Genomic DNA, 25,132 nt, shown 5'->3' with positions numbered 1-25,132 from the left:
CTAGTGGACGGTCGATTGGGTTATTTGTCGACCGTTTAGTGGACTTAGGTATCCTACGATACACCCGCATTGCTGAAAGGATAGAACATCATTCATCATATCCGCATCTCGACCTCAACATTTACACTGAAACACTTCTATTCTTGGTTATGGAATTGAATAACAAACGCGTAAAGAAAGTGAGAAATTGTATTCGTTAATAGTTTATCATTTTCTAAATGAAATTAATTTTAATGTAATATAAATGATCATATATAATTTCTTTTTTTTTAAATTATAAAGATCACATTGAACAATAAGTATATAAATAAAATATTAAATCATTATTATAAATGTAAAACCTAAGATTATGAAAGAAAACTATAAATGACATTACATTCAACTGTGACTAAAATAGAAACAGGAAATTAGCAAACGTGGGAAGTTCTGAGGATTGGAAAGAGAACAGAAACATGTCCTTGTCGAGCGCAGTGGCGCAACAAACATATCTAGCAGAAGATATGCTTAGGCTCAAACATGCAGTGCATAGGAAACTACGATTCGTTATCTGGTGCAACGTTAAGATTTCACAAGATTTGTGTCGAACGCGTTTCGGTCTGACTCCCAAAAGTTGATTGCGCTCTTTGCGTTCTCATTGGGGCGTGGAGAAGACGCGCTATGACTCGAGATGATGACGAGAGAAGTAAGTTGGGGCAAGCACTTTTAAGATGAATTGACACGTGGTCCGCAACCAAGTCACGTGTCCACATTCTCCAACTTCCTCATCCACCATCGCATACTTTCACCTCACATAATTTTTCAATGGTCACCCCACCCAATCATGGATTTTTATTTTGTTAGCATAAAACTAGAAGAAATTATTTAATTATATATTTTAAGATTAAATATATTTTTTATGCACTTAAAATCTGAGTTTTGGTTTTCTTGTACATATAACTCATCCATGTTTTAAGGTTTTGTTCTATATTAATGTGACTCATACAAAAGATAAGTAAAATTTAGCCAATGATTATTTTCATTTTAGTTCCTAAATTTTTTTTTTGTTTTTCGTTTTTCTTAAATGAAAAGATAAATATTTTTTATTTTACTATTATATGATTATATTAGTTACTTGTTGATGTATAAGGAGAAATTAAATTGATAATTTTAAGGATATGTTTGTTTTTTAAAATGGATTTAGGAGAGTGTATTTTAGAGAAAATATAGGTGAAAATGAGATTGTCTTAGAAAATATAGCGAAATGTTTGTGTGGAGACAAAAGCTAAGATGGATGGTAAATTGGTTCTTCCAGTGACCTACTTTTTCTTTCTACAATTATATTTTATTGAGAAGTTTTAGGTGCACAAAAAGTTGAGTCACAAAAGTTTTCAAAAAACAAAATAGATCCATTTGCAACAGTTCTTAGAGTTTTGATGTAGAAATAATATTTTTCGAGTAAATTAAGGATTTAACTTATTTTCTTTTTTAACATGCCGTCCAAAGTTTATCTTTTTCAAATATTACTTTAGCATACCAATTACTAAGCAACTTATTCAAGTATTTAATATGAATAAGAGTAACTCTTTCATGTCATAACCTTGGATTTTTTGCCTTATCAATCAAACATGTTATGCTACTACAAGATGCATTTTCAAGGTCGATCAAATATATATTATTATGTCTCAAACCTTTTAATGCAATCTTAGTTGAATCGTTTTGATGGATGGTGAAATAGTCACGTTCAAAGGTTACCTTGAGTCCTTTGTCACATAGTTGACTTATGCTAAATATGTTATGCTTTAGCCCTTCTACATACAATACATTCTTAATCATTTAGATATATACACCTCAAATATCACCTGCTCTAAGAATCTTTCCTTTATTGTTGTCTCCATAGGTGATAAAGCCTTGTTCTTTTATTTGGAAATTGACAAATTTATTCTTATCTCTAGTCATGTATCTTGAATATCCACTGTCAAGATATCACATTAACTTTCTAGGTTTTGAAGATTCCTACAAAACAAAGCGAACAAGATTTTTTAGGTCCCTAACAACTTATATGGGTCCAAAATCATTTTATAACATGCATCCATCATATTTTTCATTATGAACATCATAATGCTTGATTTTGAACTTGTTTAAAGTGTAACCCTTTTTCATACAATAAAAACAAGTGACACTATTTGAATTTCTAAAAATAGTAGTTCCCTTTTTAACCTATACCTTACGGGTGCTTTTAATTGGGTTCTTTCTTTTAGGAACACTTTGTTTTTTGAAAACCTTTTTCTCAAGTGTAGGTTTTTCAACATTTTTGTTTTTAGTTGCCTCTTTAAGAAACTTTTCTAGAATATCAATATCAAACATGTAACTCTTCAACGAATCACATTCAACATTTAAAACATCTTTCTTTTCTAAGTCTAAAATGTTATTTTTCAAAACAACTTCTTGTAGATCTTTTTCAAATTTAAGTTGTAATTCTTTAAAATCCTTTTTTCAATTTCTAACGAGCAGCATCCAATTTTTTAGATTCATCCAATAATTCTTGTAATGAATCATGCAATTCTACATAATCATTCTTACAATTAGAGACACTTACTTGCTTCTAGAGGATTCATGGTTTTCCATTAGACAGAAATTTGCTTGCTCATCCGAGTCACTTGAGTTGTTATCCTCCCAAGCTATCTAAGCTTTCTTCTTCATAAGGATTTATTTTCCTTCTTTTCTTCATCATTTTTTGTGGTTTGGCTAGTCTACCTTAACATCCCCTCTTTCTCCAAAACCATAACACTTGTACCTGGAAGAAGATCCTTGATTCTCCTTCCTCCTCACTTCTAAATGGTCCTTTTTCTTTGGACTTCATGAAATCTTTGAACTTCTTGATCCTTAGACTCACGTTTTCGTCATCTAAGTCTTCATCCTTCTTGGGGATTTTGTTCTTTGTAATTTCAATCTTGAAGGCCAAGTTCTTTTTCTTTCCTTAGTCTTCTTCCTCATTTATCCAATTCAAGTTCATGCTCTTTTAACTTTCCGAAAAGAGCCTCCATTGACATGCTTGCTAAGTTTAGAAACTCTGTTATTGTAGTAACCTATGGTTACCATGACCTATTCAAAGAATTCAAGATTTTTATATTTATTTGATTAGTGTCAAAATATTTACCTATGCCGAAAAAATTATTGACAATATAAGTGAAGTGCTTTTGCATGTCATATATGGTCTCTCCTTGTTGCATCTAGAACATCTCGTATTCCTGGATTAAAGTGTTCTTCTGTGCTTGCTTGACATTATCAGTTCCTTCACGAGTTATACAAAGAACTTCCCACATCTCTTGATCACTTTTACATATAAATATTTTGTAAAACTCATCCAAAGTTAAGGCAAAAGAAATAATATTTCTGGCTCGAACATCATACTAAGTCCTTTTGTTCTCTTCCACAATCCATTGTGAAAAGGGTTTTGGTTCATGCAGGTCATTCACAAATATAGTAGGTAGAAAATGTCCATTTAAAACAAGATCCCAAACACCTATATCAACATATTCTAAAAATATTTGCGTCCATACTTTCAGAAAGGATAGTTTTCTCTAGTAAAAAGAGGAGGTTTGTTAATAGAGACACCTTCAACAAAGGTTTGGTTTTGTCCCATCATTTTCAAAATATTTGAAAAACTATTAAAGCAAGCTCTGATACCAATTTTTAGAACCGTGCAGCAAAATATTCGCGTGTAGACAAAACCAATAAAGGACTGAATTGGTTTATTTAATAAAAAATGTGTCTTTTAATAATTTTCTCTTTTAATAAATTGATTTTATAACAGAAATATATTACTTTAAAATAGAACAATAAAGATAAAGACTGTAGTAGGGAAAGATAAAGTTGTAAAGTTAGTTTTATACTAGTTCGGATAAAAAAGATCCTATATGCAATTATTAATCTCTCTAAAGAAGGATTAACTAATCACCAAAAATAACCACAACTTACAACAACAAAGAGTATAATAAGGTTCGAAAACACTTTTCTTGAAGACACAAAAGATAATAATACTTCCTTTGACAAACAAATGATAGATAACTTCTCCTATAGCCACAATAGATGTCCACACTCACTTAGACACACTCAACGAAAGCACTTTACCAACACTAGGTTTTATAAGCTCTTTTCTTAAAACATAAAAAGTTTCTTTGGAACAACACTAAGCTTCTTACAAAAAAAATGAATAGTTCAAAATTTATGGAAACAAAATTTATATAGACTCAAAATTTGAAAGTTTAGATCAGAAAACTAAAGAACTATTTTGTTATTAACAATAATAATCAATTATCATAAATAGTAATCGATTATTTAAAAAAATACACTAAATTTCGACATAAATAAATACATAAATCTAATTGTACCCTTTTAATTCATCTCCAAAATCTATAGAAAATACACTAAAAAATAATATTATCCTTATTGTATACAAAGTATAAAGAGTTAATTAAATAAGAAAAAAATTATTAAAATGAAATTAATAAACCTTTGACCGGATGTAATTAAACGAGAGTATAGCTATTTTAAAAAGGATAAATAGGTAAGAAAAGTGATTAAGAGGTTCACCATTGACCGGAGAAGAAGTTATAGGAGGACGGAGTTTGGTGTTGTGAAAACTGTATGACATTGTGGAAAATAATTTAGAAAGCGTGATATGTTGAAAAGTTGAAGGAGGTGAAGAGAGAAAAGAAAAGAAAAGATGTGAAAGAAAAAATGCATGTGTTTAAAAAAAAGCGTAGAAATTGAGGGAAGTAAGAGACAGCAATATTAAGAGGCGAGAGAGGGTTGGCGGTAGATGATTGGTTGAAGAAGAGCATCGGGTACATGACTTGATTTACTTTAGTGGAAGGGTCCCTTTCTCAACCCATAAATCAAAATGAACCAATGAAAACCCATTGCTGCCTGTTCCTTTCATAAGACAGGTGTCCTTCTCCTCCTCTTTTCCCTCCACCACTCCTTCTTTCATGGGCCATTGCTCCGGACACAGACACACACTCACTGTCATTGCTGTGACTCCACGTCACACTCAACACCAATTTGTACAATGTGTTATCATGTTTCTTCTCAGAGAGAAAATGGGCTTTTGCACCATACTAGGCAAAAATGAGGAATTTATTACGGATCTAGGCAAAAATTGACCAAAAGTGAAGTCGTGGGAGGTAATAACGACTTCAAAAGAAGAAGTCGTGCTCCCCCTGCACGACTTCACACTGTTCATAGCAACAGTGTTGAAGTCGTACACCCCAAAAACGACTTCTGGGTCCTGTAATCGATTACCATTTTTTGGTAATCGATTACACAATGTTGAAATCCTGACCCCTGCAAGACTGGAAATGTGAAGGCAGAAAACGTACTGGTAATCGATTACACCATTTTGGTAATCGATTACCAGGTGGGTTATGTTGGAAGAAGCACTCTTGCGTGAAACTTTCTGGAAAAATCGCGCCGGGCGGACGATCTGTATGTGGACGAGCGTTCACTGAAAATGGACGAGCGTCCACTTCTCCTACCGAGCGTCCACTGAGCGCATCTCGACGAGCGTCCTCTTAGCTAGATGGACGAACGTCCTCTTAGCTTTCGGGACGAGCGTTCTCTCTGTCTGGCTGGACGAGCGTCCTCTTCTGCCTGGACGAGCGTCGCTTCTGCCTGGACGAGCGTCCGCTTCTGCCTGGACGAGCGTCCGCTTCTGCTTGGACGAGCGTCCGCTTCTGCCTGGACGAGCGTCCTCTTTTGCCTTGCACCAAAACAACCTGGTAATCGATTACACATGTTTTGTAATCGATTATCAGTGCTTTTGGTGGCATACAAATTTGAAGTCGTGCAGGGTGGTCATGATTTCAACACTCTGTAATCGATTACCATTACATTGTAATCGATTACAAAGTCTTGAAGTCGTTTTTGGGGTGCACGACTTCAACACTGTTGCTATGAACAGTGTGAAGTCGTGCAGGGGGGGCACGACTTCTTCATTTGAAGTCGTTTGGGCCCCCCACGACTTCCCCATTTACGTAAATTTGTTTGACTTTGCCTATTTTGGTAATATAAGAGGCAAATTTGCCCATTCTTGTGCAAAAGCCGAGAAAATGGGACTCACACCTCCATTTCTATCAATCCATGTTTAAAGGACTTTTATTTTCTACATCGATCATGTGGAGAACCTTTTTCTCTTTAATTTTGTATTATTTTTAATATAAACTTCGGTTTGTAATTAAATTAATATTATTTTTAATTTTAAATTTTAACACATGAGTTTACTTATTTTTATATATGATAGGTATATTTGAATTTTAAGAATATATGATTAATCTCTTTGGTATATTTTCTTTTTCGTGTAAGTATTTTTAATTGCGAGTATCTTTTTCATATTACTATTTATTTTAATGGGATATTCTTACTTAAACTTTTATCAAAAAGACTTTTAATATATAGATCATACTTTACTTATAAGATTTGGTCAAGTTAACTATATATTCTATATCATGTTAAGAAGTAAATTTTAAGTCTAACTCAATCTTACAAAATTAGTTTGTAAAGTTAGATTTACAACTACTTATATACTGTAAATTGACATTATCTTTAGTCGATGGAAAACTTCCAATACACCCTACTCATGCAAAGACATATACATTTCGAGGGTGCGACTAGACATTAATGAGTGGTATGATAATGACTTGATAACAAGTGGAACAATAGACCTAACAAAGAAAAAATTTCACTAGGATAGACTCTAACTCATGACTTTGATACCATGCTAAGAAGTGAATTTTAAGCTTAACTAAACTTTAGACTAATTATGTTAATGGGCATCTAACCATTGACACATTACATGACACTAATTATAAGACTTCGACAACAAACATTAAACTTTAGCTTAAGAGTAAGGGATATGTTGATCATCTCACCCAAAGTGCGCCTTCTATTGATGGTAGCAAAACGTTTCATTAGTTGAAAATTGATGCTCAATTATGAATGGTTCTCAAATATATTATTCACTCATTTTTAAAACAACTGTTTCGTACCTATAAAATATGTTATTGGTCTTATATGGATTTTCTTATGACTATTCCCATGTTTGTGATCAGATTTTGAGCTCCCTTGTTATCCCCAATTTTGCTTCTACTTGCTTTGTTAAGACAAGATCGTCAAGAGAATAGACTGTCTACTGTTGTGTATGAAAATTTGTTTTAAAGAAATAGTGTCTAAGAAAGAAATATTTTATAAACATTTATAAAAGCTTATGATAATGTTTTCTGGATTGAACTGTCTAATGAAGTAAAGTTATGAGCAACGTCTAAGAAAAGAAAGCGTTTACCCTTTTAATTGAGTAACAAGCTAACGTTTCATAAACAAGAGAGTTTATCTCTTTTATAACACTAAAGATTAAAGAAAGTTTTATTTAATACAAAGTTATCTCAAGCAAAGTGTCTTAAGAATACATCGTCTAATGTATGACCGTTAAATGCTACCTTTCACAAATATCCGTGAAGAAGCATCTAATGTTTATACCATCTGATGATTATACATGTTATAAGTTTCACTAATCGATGCATTTATGAATGACATAGCAAATGATAAAATGTTTAAAACATGCAATACAGTCTAAACGCTTATGAAATTTCAAAATATTTAATGCATGTACCATAAAGTGCTTCGATGCTTGTATAATTTGTTCTTAATATTTGATCAAATCACTAAAGTATAAAGATATGATCATAATCATTGCATCTAAGAAAAAGGCGTTGTGAGATACGAAGAACATTCTGGGAATGTTTTCCTTAAAGCCTTTTGCTTTGTCACATCGTACAGGCTTAATTTTGGTAAAGGCTATGATAAAGCTCCAAACCTATATACGTAAACTAAATTTTGACTTCCTACATAAAACTACCTACTCTCCTAAAGTCAACTTTCTAGTCTAACAGTTATCTTTCAAGAAAAGCTATATATAGGCGAAAGCTTGAAGATAAGATAAAAATGATAACACAAGAAAGATAAGATGCATACATGCGTAAGGCCTGATGCATTAAGCCCAACTAGTTGGCCCATTAAAGATCATCTAGGAAAAGAAAAGGAGTTTTCAAAATCTCCATGTCAGCAAAATCGTACAACCCTCATTAAATGTACCTTGATTACCCTGAAAACCCCAACTGTTTAAATTCCAAGAAACCACATTTGCCCCTCATAAACATAATCGCCAAAGGAAACCAAATGTCTTTGTGCCCTCTAATTTTTCTCTGAAATCCCGAACACTCTCACCCTCACTCTCAAGCACCTTATCTCTGAAACCATAAACACTCAAAATCCCAAAAACTCTCTCTACGACCATGACCGACATAATCCTTGAATTATTCCAGCCGTAATCAAGTTGTTATCGAACCATCCATTAATGTATAATATCATAATCGATATGCATTTTCCTTGCCATGAGGGAGGTGTGTTAGGAGTCTCACATCGACTGAAGATAAAACCAATTTAGAATATGTAAATAGGTGCAAGTCTTACCTATTAACCATTTTTGTTAGGTTGAGTTAGGTTTAAAGTTTACCTCTTATAAATTGAGAATGTACATGCCTTTTTTTCTCTTTAAATTTTGTATTATTTTTAATATAAATTTTTGTTTGTAATTAAATTCAATTAAACTTTAAATCGTACAATTTTTAGTTTTAGTTTTGTACAATGGGATTTTTTAGGCTATATTATAGTAATAATATTATTAAATTTTTGGTTTAATAGATTCAGAAGTCCCTATTTGTGCAGATTTACGTCAATTAGGTCATCATATTTTGAAAGTGCTCAATTGGGTCCCTATTTATGTAAAATTGTGTCAATAATGCCCTTGCCGTTAATTGCTGTGGACAACGTTAAATTTTTTGCGTTAATGGCATGCTGAGGTAACATTTAATAACGATGTGACACAGTAACAACTCATTACGTGGATTTATTTGATTTTAAATTTTTAAAAACTTTAAAATATGGTAAATTTAATAAAAAAAATACATTATATTTATTTATGGAAATGAAATTAAAACGTATTAGGATTAAGTTTGGTATTTTGGGGTCAAATTTTGAGTGTGCGAGAAAATTGGGGAAAATAGGGTTTTTCGTGGATTCGTTCTAGTTCGAAATTGGGAGAAAATAGGGTTATAGTGAGAAATTAGTTGTGGGATGAAGTTTGGTTTTACGATTTTGGCGTCATCTATCATTGATTTTTTGGTGGAATCGGCAAATTGTTAGCGGCGAAGCAAGTAGAGTCTTCTGAGTTGACTCAAAACCAGCATATAAACATTGCACGGTGTTGGTGGCGGAGGAGGTCGAGGAGTTGGGATGGGGAGAAGTCGAGGGGGAGAGGGTGGTGAGTGGCAGAAGTGGAAGATGAGAGAGTGAAGGAGAATCTGAAGGTGAAAGAGATAGAGAAAGAGAATAAGAAATGTGTTGTGTGGCGTTGGGTTATTACAGTGTAAGGAATAGGGTGGTAGTAGAGATATGATAGTACCATTAAGACAAATTTACAAACATGTGGCGTGCGTGAAGAATTAGTGACCACAGGAGCGATGTTCAGAAGCCAAAACCACCAAAGGAATTGAATAATCCAGTGCAAAGATAAATCAACCAATTCACTAGTGAGAGATAAATTATCATAGAAGAAAAATTGACTCCTTTTTTCCACTTCTTTCTCATCAATAAAAACACATTAAAAGTTCATAAACCCAGAAGCCAAAGCCATAAGCAGAAAACACTGTAAGACTGTAAGGCATGTGAGGTGCACTAGGCAGTTGGATTGGGGGGTAGGCGTGGATGTAGATGTTGAAGAGGTGGGTGTGGGAGGGTGAGAAGAAGGTTTCCCAGAGAGGAGGAAGAGGAAGGCGATTCTGGAGGTGGAGGAGAGGTGGGAGGTGGTGTGTAGGGCGGAGGTGCGGCGGAAGAGGGCGAGGGCGTCGGTAGAAGAGGGCTATTCAACCATTTTTAGGTTTTCTTCTTTTCTATCTAATGAGATTGTGGAGTTGATTGTGCAGTTGATTGATTGTGGAAACAAAAATATAGAGATTTTTTTATGGTTGAATTTAGAATGGTTAAGACATGTATGAGCTTTAAAATCTCTTCATTTACGAGGACTATATTTATTAAATATAATTTATTTGAAACTTAAAATAAAATAACTCCACGTAATGAGTTCTTACTGTGCCACATGGTTAGTAAATGCTACCTCAGCATGCCACAACGCAAAAAATTTAACGCCGTCCACAACAATTAACGGCAAGAGCATTATTGACTCAATTTTACATAAATAGGGACAAAATTGAGCACTTTAAAAATACGAGGACCTAATTGACGCAAATCTGCATAAATAGGGACCTCCGAATCAATTAAACCTAAATTTTTTAAACAATATATTTTTTAAAATACTTCAAATCAACCCTCAAATGTAATAAAACATAAATTATAAGTTACATATAATCTATCTTGTATATTTATTATATTTTGAATAACACACGCACACGCCACACACACAAACACAAGCGCGCGCACACAAACACATACATACACACACAAACATACATACATAGTAGCTTTTATGTTTCTTGAAATGTGTTCTTGTGTTATAAGGTGTTGTTGTCGTTATTAGGTTTTGAAGTTTGGTTCATCCCTTCAAGGGAGATGTTTTTCGTTCCTTGTGATTTATTAGGGAAGGTGTTTTTCATATCTTGGGTTTCAAGAGAAGTGTTTTTGAGTGACACGGTGTTGTTGCTGTTAGTGTTTACAAGCGTGGTTAATCCCTTCAGGTTTGTAAAGGTAAGTGTTCTTCATCTCTTATGGTTTTCAAGAAAGGTGTGTTTTCATTCGTTGTGGTATTTCAAGGAAGATGTCTCCATCTCTTGTGGTTATTCAAGGGAGGCGAGTTTCATCACTTATGGTTTCAAGAGAGGTAGTTTATCATTCTCTGTAAGTTTTCGTAAAGAAGGTTTCCTTTATTATCTTGATTATGATTTTTCATGTTGCAGTTGTGATTAATGGTTGTAATATTAAATTCAAGATACTAATTAATGATCACTTTGTTTGAAGTAGCTGCAATTGGATGTAGGATCTGTTTTGATATGAACTAGTATAAAATTTGTATGTGACTTTTTCTATTCCTTATTCTCTTTATTATGCTACTTATGAGAAAAATTAATTTTTACACATTTTCTATAATATTAGTACTTAGATATTTATTACTATAGTTTGATATAAACTTAGGATTCATTAAATAAAAGTTTTAAATAGCTCAAATTTTTTTGAAAAGTTGAAACTTTAACTTTAAACCAATTCACACCCTCTTGGTTTTGTTCGATCTCCTATATTATTTTAACAGTGTGAACTTAGTTGAAATGACATACAACAATGTCTCTACATCAGTTGACATCGTCTCATACACATGCACTTAGGAAAAAGATTCTATACCAACATTGGAAACCATGTCCTCTAATCGGTCTTTATCCAATCCCTCTTCTATGGTGGAATCAACAACATCTTCAATTCTGGAAACAAATGGAAAGTCTATTAATTTTTATTGTCATGTCCAAGTTATACAACTTCAAAGGAAACCATCACATAGAAGGTATTCCTTAATTTCAGTTTCTTTCAACCTTCTCCCATTCAAATAATTGACATAAGGACATCCAAACTTAACTTCATCGCCACTTCTACCTCGCTGCGATGCATAAATTGTATAAATTCTTTTACTTCTCTCTCATATTCAACACTGATGTGTAATGAATTAATCTAATCCCAATCCATACATATATGTACTAAAATTGTATGGACAATTTCAGTATCCCCTAAAGGAATTATCAACCTAACTTAGTATTCAAGGTGTGACTCTATCCCATTAAAAAAGACTTACTTTTTTTAGTTAATTGATACATATCAATTGTAAACAATATTTCTTAAATTTTACAATCTTTTTCCAACATATCACATTGGTCTTTTAAGTTACATGAAATGTAAATGGTTATCAACCACAATCAATATGCATTCGAAGATAAATAAAAAATAAAGTTATCAAATATTCATGAAGTCTAATATATGTATATTAAAATATATATTCACTAATAAACTATTAAAAAGTATGTAATATTCTTCAATTGTCCAATTGGATAGTTCAAGATCATTTACATATAAAAAAATATATAAGTTTTTCAAAAAAATAGGAGATATTACATAATTTTCGTATTGAATCTCAAAAAAGAAACTAAAACTCATGTAACAACACTTCCAAACAAACTAAATTTAAACATACAATAAACCGTTTAAAAATATAATTAATTCAACATATTAATCAAAAAGTAAATATATTAAAAAAAATTAAATAAAATATATTAAACCACATATTAAAATAATAAATATTTCAAATAATAAAAACAAAAAAATATAGTAAAATTTTTTAAGCCACTAATCCAAGAGAGGAACCTAAGAGCATTAGAAGCTCACTGGGGCATCAAAAACAACAATGTCGACAACAAAAACCCAAAAACACAATAGTAGCAAGATGAAGAAACAATGAGAACCTTCGAAACACAAACCCAACAATGCAACACAAACCCAACAATGCAACAATGATAGGAACCTTTATAACCCAAACCAACAATGATAGTATCATTGGGTAAATCCAAAACGAGAGTACAAACCTGTAAATGCAAATACATGATGAAGAACAGTGGGAACTCCAATGGTGGCGCTCCAAAATGCAATGGTAGTAATGGCGACACTTAGAAACCTAAAATGAAAGCAAAAATGAAAAAAATTGGGAATCAAAGGAAAAATGAACCTAAATGTAAGCAAGGAAGAATGAAGAAATGTGAGAAAATGCCTCTCTTTGGTGGAGGAGGAGAAGAAGAGCATGTTTGGAGCAATGGGGGCTTCAATAGAATACTCATAGACAAGTAAAAAATTTCTAAAATTTATCCTATTTAGACAATATAGGCTATAATTTTTCGTAAAATTGTAGTATATGCTCTAGTAGCCAAAGTATTGCTACGATTCTCTAAGAAACTGTAGCATATATTATGATTAATTTAGTATAGGCTATGATTTTATATGAACCGTAGCCTATACCTTGTTTGTAATTTGAAAAATGCCACCTCATTTGAATGTTATGTTTTCCTTATGATCGAAGCCTATTATTGGTAGTTAAATGGGATTTGCATTAATATAGATGAGCCAAGTAATAAATGAATTGTGGTAATTGAAATGCTATGCTCTTAAGTACTCTTAAGTAGAAAGAGTTACATTCTTACTATAAGTTATTAAGGTAGTCATCTATATGTCATCCTTTTGAGAATTATCTACCTAAAACCTACCAAATACATAGTAAAAATATTTTAGTTATTCATCTTTGAAGGTGAATGAGGGGTAATTATAAATAGTTTGTATATTCTATAATCAAGAATAATTAGCAACTTTTTTTTGTTAGTGAAAACTAAAGTGCTAACTATAAATTGGACTTAACGTAAAAATTCACTACAAATTAGAATTGAATCATAGTTTTACTTTGCAAAGATAACATTTATTAAACAATCTAACAATGTACAAGAAAGGCTATATTCAACTTCTAGACCTTTACTAGAGTTTCCCTCTTTATAAAATCCATTAACTTATTTGAAGTTCTCAAATGAATTTTACATATATCTATCCGTCTTCTTAATTTAGAAACTTCATAAGTAGCTAATCCTTTCACCCAACGTCACATTCTTACTGTTTTGGTGAAAATAGATTTTATATATATCTTAATTAAAAAAGATAAATACAAATGAGAGTTCTTTTATTTAACCTAACCATTTTCTACAACTTTCTATTTTGATTATAATCTTTAAAATTTTATAGATTAATAATAATACCATCAAAACAAGTGCTAAACTCGTTATTATTTGATAAATATTTATACTATGAAAAAATGTAAATAAAACTTAATCACTTCTATTATTTTTTAAATTTGTAACGAAAAATGGAAACAGCTTAAATCAATGAAAAGAGATGCAGAAGTACGGAGATGATAGAAATCAAAACATAATTTAAATGTCACTAAAATATGATTAATATGAAAAAGATGAATTAAACTAGAAGTTAAAATGATGGTGCATTCTCATTAGTTATAAGACATAGAGTTTTAGAGAACTTTTATAGATATTTTGTGCAATAATATGTTACTCACACCGAATACCATTGTAGATGTCTATATAGGTTGTCGATTTGTAGCGTATGTCGATCATTGCCAATTTTAGTGTATCCATGATGTGTCAAAGTTCAAAGTTCTAATTTGTCCAAAACTATTTTTTTCTTCTGGCTGTTTAGATTTTTCTGGGATATCAAAAGGTCTTTGCTTGATTAATGCTTCCGTATTTTTGTTGATGTTGTCTCAATGTAACTTCCCTTATCGATTTTATTTTCACCCAGAAATCAAACACTGCCTTCAATTTTCTTCTTCCTTAATTTAAAATATAAAACTTAAATTTTATCATTAGTTTATTTATTAAGTTATAATTATATTGTTTATAAAAGAAGTGATTTATAAAAATAAAAAATAAATGATTTTTATAAATGAAGTTGTATTTGAAAGGTTAAAATTAGAAGAAATGAAAAATTTGAATAGAAAAAGAGTGTGTTGGTTGAAAGAAAAGATAAAGTGGGAGGGAGTAATGGTTGTTGTTGGCAAATAGAAAGGGTGCACGTGTGATGGTGATGTGACAGGAAAGTGATTTGCACATCGAAGACGAGAATATTGTGGTGTGCTGCTCCCTGCAAAGAGGCCACGTACCCCCTCTCTTTCCAGGAGTGCTGCACACCCTCTCCTCCCTCATTGGCTCCTTCCCATCGCCGTGGGCCAATCACAACGCCTCCCAGATACGCCACTTTTCCCACCCTCAACTTCCTCCTATTTTACCATTTCACATTTCAAATTAAATCCTTTTTTACTCTTTTTAACTCCAACATTTACTATCCACATTATCACCTTTTCTTTCAAAATCTAACATTTTTCATCTTACAAAATACATTTTTACAAATTAATAAATACTTTTTTATGATTTATATAATACCGTAATGTATTTAAGGCTCTAGGTAGCATTTGTCCTTTTGAAAGGAGATAAGTAACATACTAAATTTGCTCCAATCACCTTCGGTTAACCTAGACACGTGGCGCTCCTTCACCCAGCCACCGTGCTGCCGTTATCATTATCGCTTCCGCTCCATCTCTCAGCACCGAACCCAAAACAATCGCTAGAGAGAGAAACCAAGAGAGAGAGAAACAAAGATCTAACTCTCGCTTTCGCTACCTCTTGTTTCCTCCCTCCGTGACCGTGATGGACGGTGGAGATGTCTGGAGCTTGGCCGCCTGTGCAGACGCCAACGCCGCTTCTCACGTCAACAGAATAATGCTCCGTTTCCGGCCGATCGCGCCCAAACCAGTCGCCGGAGGTTCCTCCGCCGCAGTATGCGGCGGCGGAGGAGAGGTAAGTCAGAGTAGCCGCGTGTCAGTCCTCGGGAAGAGACCGAAAAGGAAGTACGTTAGGATTCGGAGGAACAGTGGATACGTGAGAAAGAATAGTAGTAGTATCGTTAACGGTAGCGGTAAAGATATTGATAAGTCGTCGGACGTGGCGGTTGTGACGTTGCAGTTGATGCCGGAGAAGGAAGCTCCGGGAGGAAACTCGGTGGCCGGAGATTCGTGGTGTAAGAACGTCGATCTTGACCTAACGGTGGAGAAGATTCAGATCGTGGAGAATCGGAATCCGAAGGCGCCGTGTGCGACGGCGGAGGAAGGGAAGGGAGGAAAGGGTTCAGATCTTGTTGCGGCGGGGAAGGTGGCGGAGTCTTGGGTGACGGTGGAGAGCGTGATAAGCACGTGCATGGGGGATGGAGGTGGAGGATTAGGCTGTACGGACGCGGAGAAGGTGAGGACGCTAGAGAGCGACACGTGTCCAGGGTTTGTGTGTGACGGAAGTTTGAGGGTGCGGTGGGTGAATGAGGCGTACAAGAGGATGTTGGCGAGCGAGGATATCGTGGTGTGGTTGAAGGTGAAGGATAGCGCTAGAGCTGCCTGGTGGTGCTACTCTCACCCGGCGTTCACCTGCGGGGTGAGGTTGCAGTACACGTGGCGGAACGAGAAGTGCACGAAGATGGTGCCGTGTGATGTTTGGAGATTGGACTGTGGCGGGTTTGCATGGAGGCTAGACGTGAAAGCTGCGCTGAGTTTGGGTCTCTGAAAAAAGAAAAAAAAAAGAAAAGAAAAACCAGAGACGCAAACTCGACCTTATTATATATGTATCCTTTTATATATAGATACACACCTTTACATAACTTGCTAGCTCCAGTTCTGTGAATTGAGTTGAAGTCTCCTCTCTGCAAAAGGACCTGTTTTGTTAGGTATTATTCCAGTCAGTATTTACTGCTACTACTGTTTAAAGAAAATGTTAAAAAATTGGCAGGATAAAAGGTTTTTAGGTAACGCCCTTATTTAAAATAGTTGGAGAAGGATATTTGTCGTTTATAATGATCTCAATCAAGATGTTGTGGGAGAAGAGAACAAAGATATCTTGATAGAAGAAAATAATTGAGTTGATAGGTGAGTGAAGAGAAGAAGGTTGGAAATGGGATTGGGATTGGGATGGTGCTTCTTACTCTTTGGTTAGTCTTCTCTTGGGAGTTGGGAGGGCTGAAAAGTAGAAACGTATGGGAATTAAACATGCAAAGTGCTACTGCAAAGTGGTGTGCTTTGTGCTATCCGTGTCTTGTAGAACTAAAGCTATATTAGGGGAAGAAGTGTGTGCAAACTATGTTGTCGCTACAAGACTTTGCGACTAAGAATAATCTTGGTAAATATATGCATATATTAGTAATGGTAGTAATATCTACGTATGTATCTATCTATCAATGTATATCATTCTCTTATTGCATGACTAACTAAGTTGCTTGTGTGTGCATTGGAGAGAATAATATGAAGAATAGAGAGTTTTGTGACTGTCGTGTATGACTTTGTTGTTTATTTAAGTGGGGGCATATGGAAGTTAGGTAGAGTTCTAAAAGCAATGGAATTTACTCTTGGTGTATCTTTTCTTTCACAGCATAGCAAACTTTATTTGGTTATTTGATGACTATTTTTGTTTTTTATTTGAGATCAATTACTGTTTATAAAACATTATTATTTTTATCATATTATATTTAATATTTTACTTTCAAACTCAGTTTTTATAAGAAATGAAATGCAAAAGTTCCAACTTAAAACACAAAATATTGTTTTACTTATAGTTAAATGTGACTTCAAATATAATTTTTCTTTTGACTTGTTATTATTAGAGAAAATTAAAGTAGCTTTTTATAACAACCTATCAGAGTTGACTTATGGATAAGTTTCAGTGTAATATCTAAACCTTGCTTTCATTTTATAGAATGTTTTGATGATTAATATTAATAAAAGGAGATATAAGATGTTTTATTGATTTATTTTTTTTTGAATCATTAACATCAAATTTGTAATGATTTATTCATTAGAATTGTGTTGGTCATTAAAATTTAAGAGTTATTTATACTAAAATAATTAGTAGCAATAACCATATTAATTTAGTAGCATTCTATTTTTCTTTTTTACATCTATAAATAATTTATAATCTATGATTTATCTGATCATGGTATGAATGTTATTTCATTGTCTTAGTCACGAGTCAACTTCAAGTGAAATTTCTATTGAAAAGAAACTACTAAAATGCTGTAATTGTGTTGTTTCTTACTACTCTGTACTGAGTTTGATCTGTTGCCATCACGTGAACTTGTCATCTTCAAATATAGTTTATTGAAGTTGTATTAACTATTAAGAATACCTTGTCATGCCAACAAAAATTCTTATTATAAAAGTTAATAACTTTATCGTATATGATCATTTGTAATTCAATAAAATCCTAATTATTTTACATTTTCATTGCATTCTCTCTTTATCTTAGTTATGGACTACTATAAAGTTCGCTTTTACTCTATTAAATTTACCTGTACAAAAAAAAAAAAACTGTATACTATATAAATTTAACTATATTCTCTTCGAAATTGTATAACATTGCCAAAAGTCTCTATATAATCAAACTTGACAAAATAAATTCAATAATATACTATATCTACGTATTTTAGTATTGTTATTATAATTTGAATTCTCTTACAGAATTGTTTATCATTTGCTAATACTCCACATGTACTGAGATTGTATATATCAATCCAAGGAAAAAAAATACGTATTTTAATATTAATTTTAGTACAAAATAGTAACCTACAATACACACCGATGTAGAGCTTGTTAATTAATAAGTCAATCTCTAAATGCATACCAATATCTAAAGAGTTACAATCTAATTTTAATATATTTCAAAAGACACTATTAGTTAACTAATGGTTATTTTATGTGATTTACAGATTTAACTCCTTTAAAATAAAGTCTTGAATTTTAATATTATACACACAATGTGCATATTCTTCCCTGTACGAATGAAATTATTTCATATGTAAGATACTTATATACTATTTAAAAAAGTATTTTTTACAAACTGCAATTACTCTGTAATTTCCAATTTTTTACATAAATAATTTTTCTTGATCAAAGTAATTTTATAAGTTTTTTCTTTGTTGAATACAGGTTCAAATATTTCCAATACTCTACTTAAGAAAAAAAAAATCCTTTGATGATAAAGAAAAAGTAAAGTAAGTTTTTTCTTCATTAGTAATATCTCTTACGATAATTTTGTAACTTGTGTCTTCCTGTTTATTTATTATAAGCTTTGTTTTTCATTACCTTATCATGACTCTTTTTTTTTTTTCATTTTAAAATAAAACAATATTTAAAAAATACCATGCGGTTTGAATTAATAAGATTATTATATTAATTGTGAATTACAATATATATCCAATTATTAGTATTATAATCCGTTATATGAAATAAATTTTGTGTTTGAATATGTTTGATGAAAAGTGGTTTGGAGATAACCTATCCGTGTTTGAATAATTTAAAATAATCGTCTCCTCATAGTAAAATTATAAAAAGTACTATGGTTACTTGCAATATTAGGTTTTGTTTTAAAATTAATCGATTGCTAGACATAAAATGAGAAAATAAAAATTAGTTCAAGCAATTAATTGTTGATAATAAACTATAAAATCATGCTTATCTCGTAAAAGCCAATTTATAACAGATTTTTGTATAATCCTAATTACCAACCACGTGTAACATTAGCATCAACACCTTTTTTCTCTACCTGTAATATTTTAACCTCTAAGAATTACCCAATAAAAAAATACTAAATAAAATTATTGTAAGCAAGTCAAGAAACTTAATGTATGAATTTTATAACTTTTTTTTTATAGATACTATAACGTCAATATAATTGTTTTTTTATTCCAATTGAGTTTAAATAAACTAGTTTAAATTAAGAAACTTTCATCTCAATATTATATGCATGATAAATCTTTCGACTCAATGCATTTTTTTTAATTTCTAGTCAAATATAAACATAGAAGTTATTCCTATCCGTAATATTTTATATATAATTTGGCTATTCCAATTAGACTAGTTATTAATCATGAGTTAACTAGATGTTACTTTATGCTAATGTTACTTTATGTAAATTTGACTTCTCATTGACAATTTTTGATGAATATTTCATTCTTCTTTTATCTTCTTCTTTCTAACGTTCATTTTGATTCTTATAAAATGAGGCTGACGAACGTTTGTAGTAATCGTCCTGTATAAGATAGAAATGAAGTTTGTATTGCATGTATGTCCTATTTTCGGTTTGCTTTGATGTTTTCAAATGCTTTTAGTGTTTTTTCAACATTCTATGTTTTCTATTGTTTTATTTGTAGTTGATTTTGTTTAATCTGTAAGAGACTCCTTCTTGATTAATGTTTTACTTGTTTTCATTATATGTTTCGACGTAGGTACTATGTCACGATTTCTTAAGACATGAACATTCTTTGAATGTCTTTCTTGTTATTGACACCTACTACTGATCTTGTTTAGGGTTTTGATGTGTAGTTCATTCATCATATATCATTTTTTTTGTTTTTGAACGTTGAATATTTAATGTCATTTAATGCTTGCTCAAAACAACAAAGTGCTTTTCATTTTCTATGTACTGTTGAGATAGCGTTTAATTAAGCTCTTCTTCTAAAGATACCAAGTGTTGAATAGGAACTTCATCGTTGGACGAAGTAACAGTTTAGTTGATGGTATCGTTTAGACTGATGCAAACGCTTTTTGTGATTTTTCCTTTTTAGAGCAATGACGTTTAGCATGTTATGTTTTTCCTTAATGTTTTAGGTTTTTGCTTTTTAATTTTTTTTTGTGAAAGATGTTGTCTTGACACTATTTTTGTCCCGCGAGTTCAACCGAATATCCTTTGTGTATAGTAAGTTTACCCGTTTAGTTTAAACTCTCTTAGACGCTTTTGACTTAACAGTCGTTTAGTATTGCGTCTAGGTGTTTTTATGTTTTCTTCAATCTTAAAGATTTTCATAAGTTGGCCTTATTCTAATGCTTTGTGTGTGTTTCTACAATCCTATTGTTTTCTAAGTGTTTTCTTAGGCTTTTCTTTAGCTGGTCTTTTTTTATTTTTCTTATGTTGTATCTAGTTAGTTTTTACGTTTATGCTTGTTCTATGTTTCTAGTGTCATAACCTAGTTTGATCTCATTGATTTTCTGTGTGTTAGACTTCTTTCTAAAAAGATCATCTATATCTTTTCTTCTTGGTGAATTAGACTTATTGTGTGGATACTTATTCTTTCTAACTTGGAGTTAGCATTTAATGTTTGTTTTCTATTATATGGTTTGTTCTAATGTGTGGATACCTGTTCTTTCTAACTTAAGTTTGTTTTCTATTCTATGAGACTTCCTATTGTGCGGATACCCGTTCTTTCTAACTTGAATTATCGTTTAATATTTGTTTTCTATGGTTTGTCCTAGTGTTTGGTGTTTGTTTTCTATTCTTCTAGACTTCTTTGTTTCATGTTGTTTAATTAAACTTCAAAACCAAGGGTTCTATAGAGGAGTTTGTCCTCTTTTAACAATGTTGCCAAGTTTGCAAGGCTCGAATAAGAGCATATAAGTCCTTGTCATAAGTGGAATAAATTAGGTGACTCTTCTTGAACTTCTCACTAAAGTAAGTTGTAGAAAAAGTTAGGCTAATTGTCTCAACCAAGAGGGGGAGGGGGTGAATTGGTTTTCCCCTTTAAAAAGCTTTTTAAAATCTTTGAAGTTTTCTTGGAATGCAATCAAACAAGAATTTGAACAATGTAAAAGAGAAGGGATAGAAAGATCAACCTAGAAATTTATACTGGTTCAGCCAAGCATATATCCAGTCTTCCTTCAACAACCTGAGTTGAAGGGAACCACTATATTGATAGAATTTTACAAGTAAGAAATACATAGACCAACCCTCTCAAATGTACTCTCCTTTCCCAACTCAATATCACCTATAGCATAACCCAAAAAGTTATCCCCACTTTTTGTCACCTTAGAGCAATCCCAACTCTGAGAAACTAGAACTTACAAAGTCCTCTTCTCACAGCAACAGGGAAACACAATCACCAGATTGTAGATGAACATTGATATGATATACACCACAATGTGCAGAATGATCAGCAATATGAAAACACTTCAAATCTTGGAAGAATTTTTATGGATTTCCTTCCAATTAAGCAATCTTGATTCTCCAACAATATCAGGACGCTCTTGCAATTAAATCTCAACAACCAAGTTAGTTATGAAAGTTTAAGATCATCAAAATCATTGAGATTAGAGAGTAATGCGTCTATTTATAGATTTTTTAACTCTGACGCAATTTAATCGATTAGGCATTTAATGTAATCTGTTAAACTTTTCCTTCTGCTTTAACAATTTTACATCTGCATAAGATTTAACAGATTAAAATATGCATGTAATCGATTATATAAAACATACAAGCCACAACATTCAAAATATGACCGTTATTGACAGTTATGACTTTTCAAGAAAATAGTTTTCACTTAAAACTCATTTTAACCGATTAGACAAATAATGTAATCGGTTAAGTTTCATACTTAAGCAAATTTGAAAACATTTTCCTTTCAAAGCACTTCAATGCACTCAGCAAGCATGTATTGGCCTAGCAACGTGCTTTAATCGATTATACAATTAATGTAATCGGTTAAAACATAGTTGTTTTGCCTCTGATAAGCATAAACAGAAATCTGAAGAAATTTGACAGATTATAAAAAATTGTAATCAATTATTTCTATCAGATATGCAATGTGCAATGTGTTTCAACTAATGATTCATTTTCAATCAATGAATACATGTACCAAACAGTTCATGCACAATCACAGATATAATCAACCAATTGTTTTGTCATTTTGTTGTACAAGAAACTATAAAACATTTCTTTTATCATCATCAAAAACTCATATGTGAGATATGGGTTCAGCTATACATAGCTCCCCCTATCAACATAAGCAATATGATGAATTTCTTGAAGAAGTACAACTCTAATGCGTACATTAGAAGCATCACACTCAACTTCAAATGACTTAGAAAAGTCAGATAAGGCTCAAATGGAAGCATGAATTAACTTGTTTTTAAGGACTTCAAAACTCTTTTGTTGCTCATCCCCCCACTTGAAACCTATATCCTTCTTTACTATGTCACTTAAAGGAACAGTGAGAGAAGAGAAATTAGGCATAAAGTGGCGATAAAAACTAGCTAGGCCAAAAATCTCCTCACATCCTTGAAGTTTTGAGGAATAAGCAACTCTTTAATTGCATCTATTTTGGAGGAGTCCACTTGAACTCCTTGGGAGCTAATGACAAATCTTAGAAAAACTACTTGCTCCATGATAAAAATTCATATCTCTATATTCGCAAACAATGATTCATCCCTTGAAGAACACTCGTAACATGCATGCAATGGTCATCTAGATACACTATAAATGAGAATGTCATCAAAGTAGACCACTACAAACTTACCTATGAAATGTCTTAAGACATGATTCATGAGATGCATGAAAGTACTAGGAGCATTGGTCAAACCAAAGGACATGACAATCCACTCATATAGTCCAAATTTGGACTTAAAGGCAATCTTTCATTCATCTCCTTCTTTGATTCTAATTTGATTATAACTGCTCTTAAGATCAATTTTGGAGAATATGGTGGAACCATGAAGCTCATATAATAAATCATCTAACCTAGGAATGAGATGTTTAGACTTAATGGATATATTATTAATGACCTTAAAATCAATACACATATCCCATGAACCATCTTTTTTAGGGACAAGTATCACAAGCATAGCACACACACTCATGTTATCTCTAACCCACCCTTTGGACAATAAACCTTATACTTGTTTTTTGATCTCTTGAGTTTCCATGAGATTTGTTCTGTAAGCTGGACGGTTTGAAAGAGAAGATCCTGGTATAAAATCAATTTGGTGCTCAATCCCTCTAATATGTGCTAAACCTTTTGGAGGATCTTGAAACACATATTGGAACTCCTTTAGCAAACTATCTAACTTAGAAGACTTAAGGACAAAAAGTGGTGGATAGACACTGGGAAGGAAAAACACAAAAAATAGACTATCTTTTTTCAATAACTTTAAGTACTGCTTTATGAGAGATGAGACAATTGTGCTTGACCTTCTCCTTTTCTTCAACTATCTTGGATTTCATTATAAGGTGGTCTTCATGTATGTCCTTTGGAGTTAGAGGTTTCAATATAATTTTGCACCATCGAAAAGTAAAGGACATCCTATTGGTAAGACCATCATGTTAAACATTTCTATCAAATTGCCAAGGTCTACGTAATAGGATGTGAGTTGCTTCCATGGGTACACCATCATAAAGAACCTCATCTTGGTATTTTTCTATAGAAAAGGAAATATGGACTTGTTTATTGACCAAGATTTCAACCTCCTCACTTAACCATTAAATCTTGTAAGGCTTGGCATGCGCAATAATAGGCAACTTGAGTTTGTTCACTACATGTGTGCTAGCCACATTGATGCAACTTCCCCATCTATTATCATTGAGTAAACCTTGCTAGCTATAAGACATCTAGAGTGAAAAATATTTTCTTTTTGAATGTGATCAAAGTCCTTGTGGACTTGTCCTAATAGACGTCTTATAACTAGTAGGTCTTCATCAAATGGAACCTTGTATTCATCTTCACTTGAGGAAGAAGAAGAGTGAGAAGTGTGTGAAGGTGAAGAAGGAGGAGAGTCATCAATGAAAACTTCTTCTCTCTAATGCACATTGCCCTTTCGTTTGGGCATGTAGATGCAATATCACCATGACCTAAGCACTTGAAACATTTAATTTGACAGAGCACAAAGCTGACTTAGGCTTAGAAGAAGGCGCATTGTTAGTAGAAGAATGGCGAGATTTATTAGTGTTCTCCCTAGAAACATGTTTATCCTTCTCCTTTGATGATGAACTTTTGTAAAAAAGTTCTTTTGAAGAGTTTGAAAACTGGTTGCAATAGGATTCTTTTCTTAAAATTTGTTTTTCCACTGAGCCCTGTGTACCACAACATCCAGAATCTCATCATCATGGAGTTCTACTACATCTTGTATTTTTCTATTAAGACCACCAATAAATTTAGTTATCTTTACTTTATCACTCTTAATTGTGTGAGTATGATGTAGGAGAACTTTGAGTTCACGAGCATACTCCTCCACACTTTTTCTAACTTGATTAAGTTGTTGGAGCTTAACCAAAAGTTCCTTAAGGTAGTATGGAGGTACGAAGCGTTAGAACAAAATATCCTTAAAATTTTCCCACGAGCTCGCACGGGAGCCCATGGTGGTAATGTTCATCCTAGTTAGCCATTGCATGACGTATCCTTCTAAAGCTAATGTAGCTACTTTTACACGTAAAGAATTATCTTCACTATACAATTCAAAAACTTGTTCTAATTTAGCTAGCCAGTTTTAAAACAATAGAAGGATTCTTCTTCTTCTTTGAAAGGTGACAAGTTCAACTTTGGCAATTGAAGGCATTGGTCAAAAGCTTTATCTTCTTGATGCTTCTTGAAAGGGAAATGATCATGAGGATTATACTTGTGCTCTTGGTTTCCATATGTTTGCATT

At 32.5% G+C, this 25,132-nt stretch overlaps 1 protein-coding gene across 1 annotated transcript; it reads left to right on the top strand.

The window, feature by feature from the left end:
* Positions 1-15,223: 15,223 nt before the first annotated feature.
* Positions 15,224-16,429, top strand: LOC108344457 (uncharacterized). Its single transcript, XM_017582898.2, has one exon. It carries the CDS (start codon positions 15,339-15,341, stop codon positions 16,239-16,241), a length of 903 nt encoding a protein of 300 aa, XP_017438387.1. The 5' UTR covers positions 15,224-15,338; the 3' UTR covers positions 16,242-16,429.
* Positions 16,430-25,132: the final 8,703 nt, after the last annotated feature.

The sequence above is a fragment of the Vigna angularis genome, chromosome 8 (genome assembly GCF_016808095.1).
Source record: "Vigna angularis cultivar LongXiaoDou No.4 chromosome 8, ASM1680809v1, whole genome shotgun sequence".
NCBI classification, from domain to species: domain Eukaryota; kingdom Viridiplantae; phylum Streptophyta; class Magnoliopsida; order Fabales; family Fabaceae; genus Vigna; species Vigna angularis.
The sequence above is the reverse complement of the archived record's forward strand: the minus strand, read 5'-3'. Positions and strand labels throughout refer to the sequence as shown.

What these genes read in the sequence shown, in the direction of transcription:
- LOC108344457 (XM_017582898.2), top strand. Translation starts at nt 15,339, where the DNA reads ATGGACGGTGGAGATGTCTGGAGCTTGGCCGCCTGTGCAGACGCCAAC.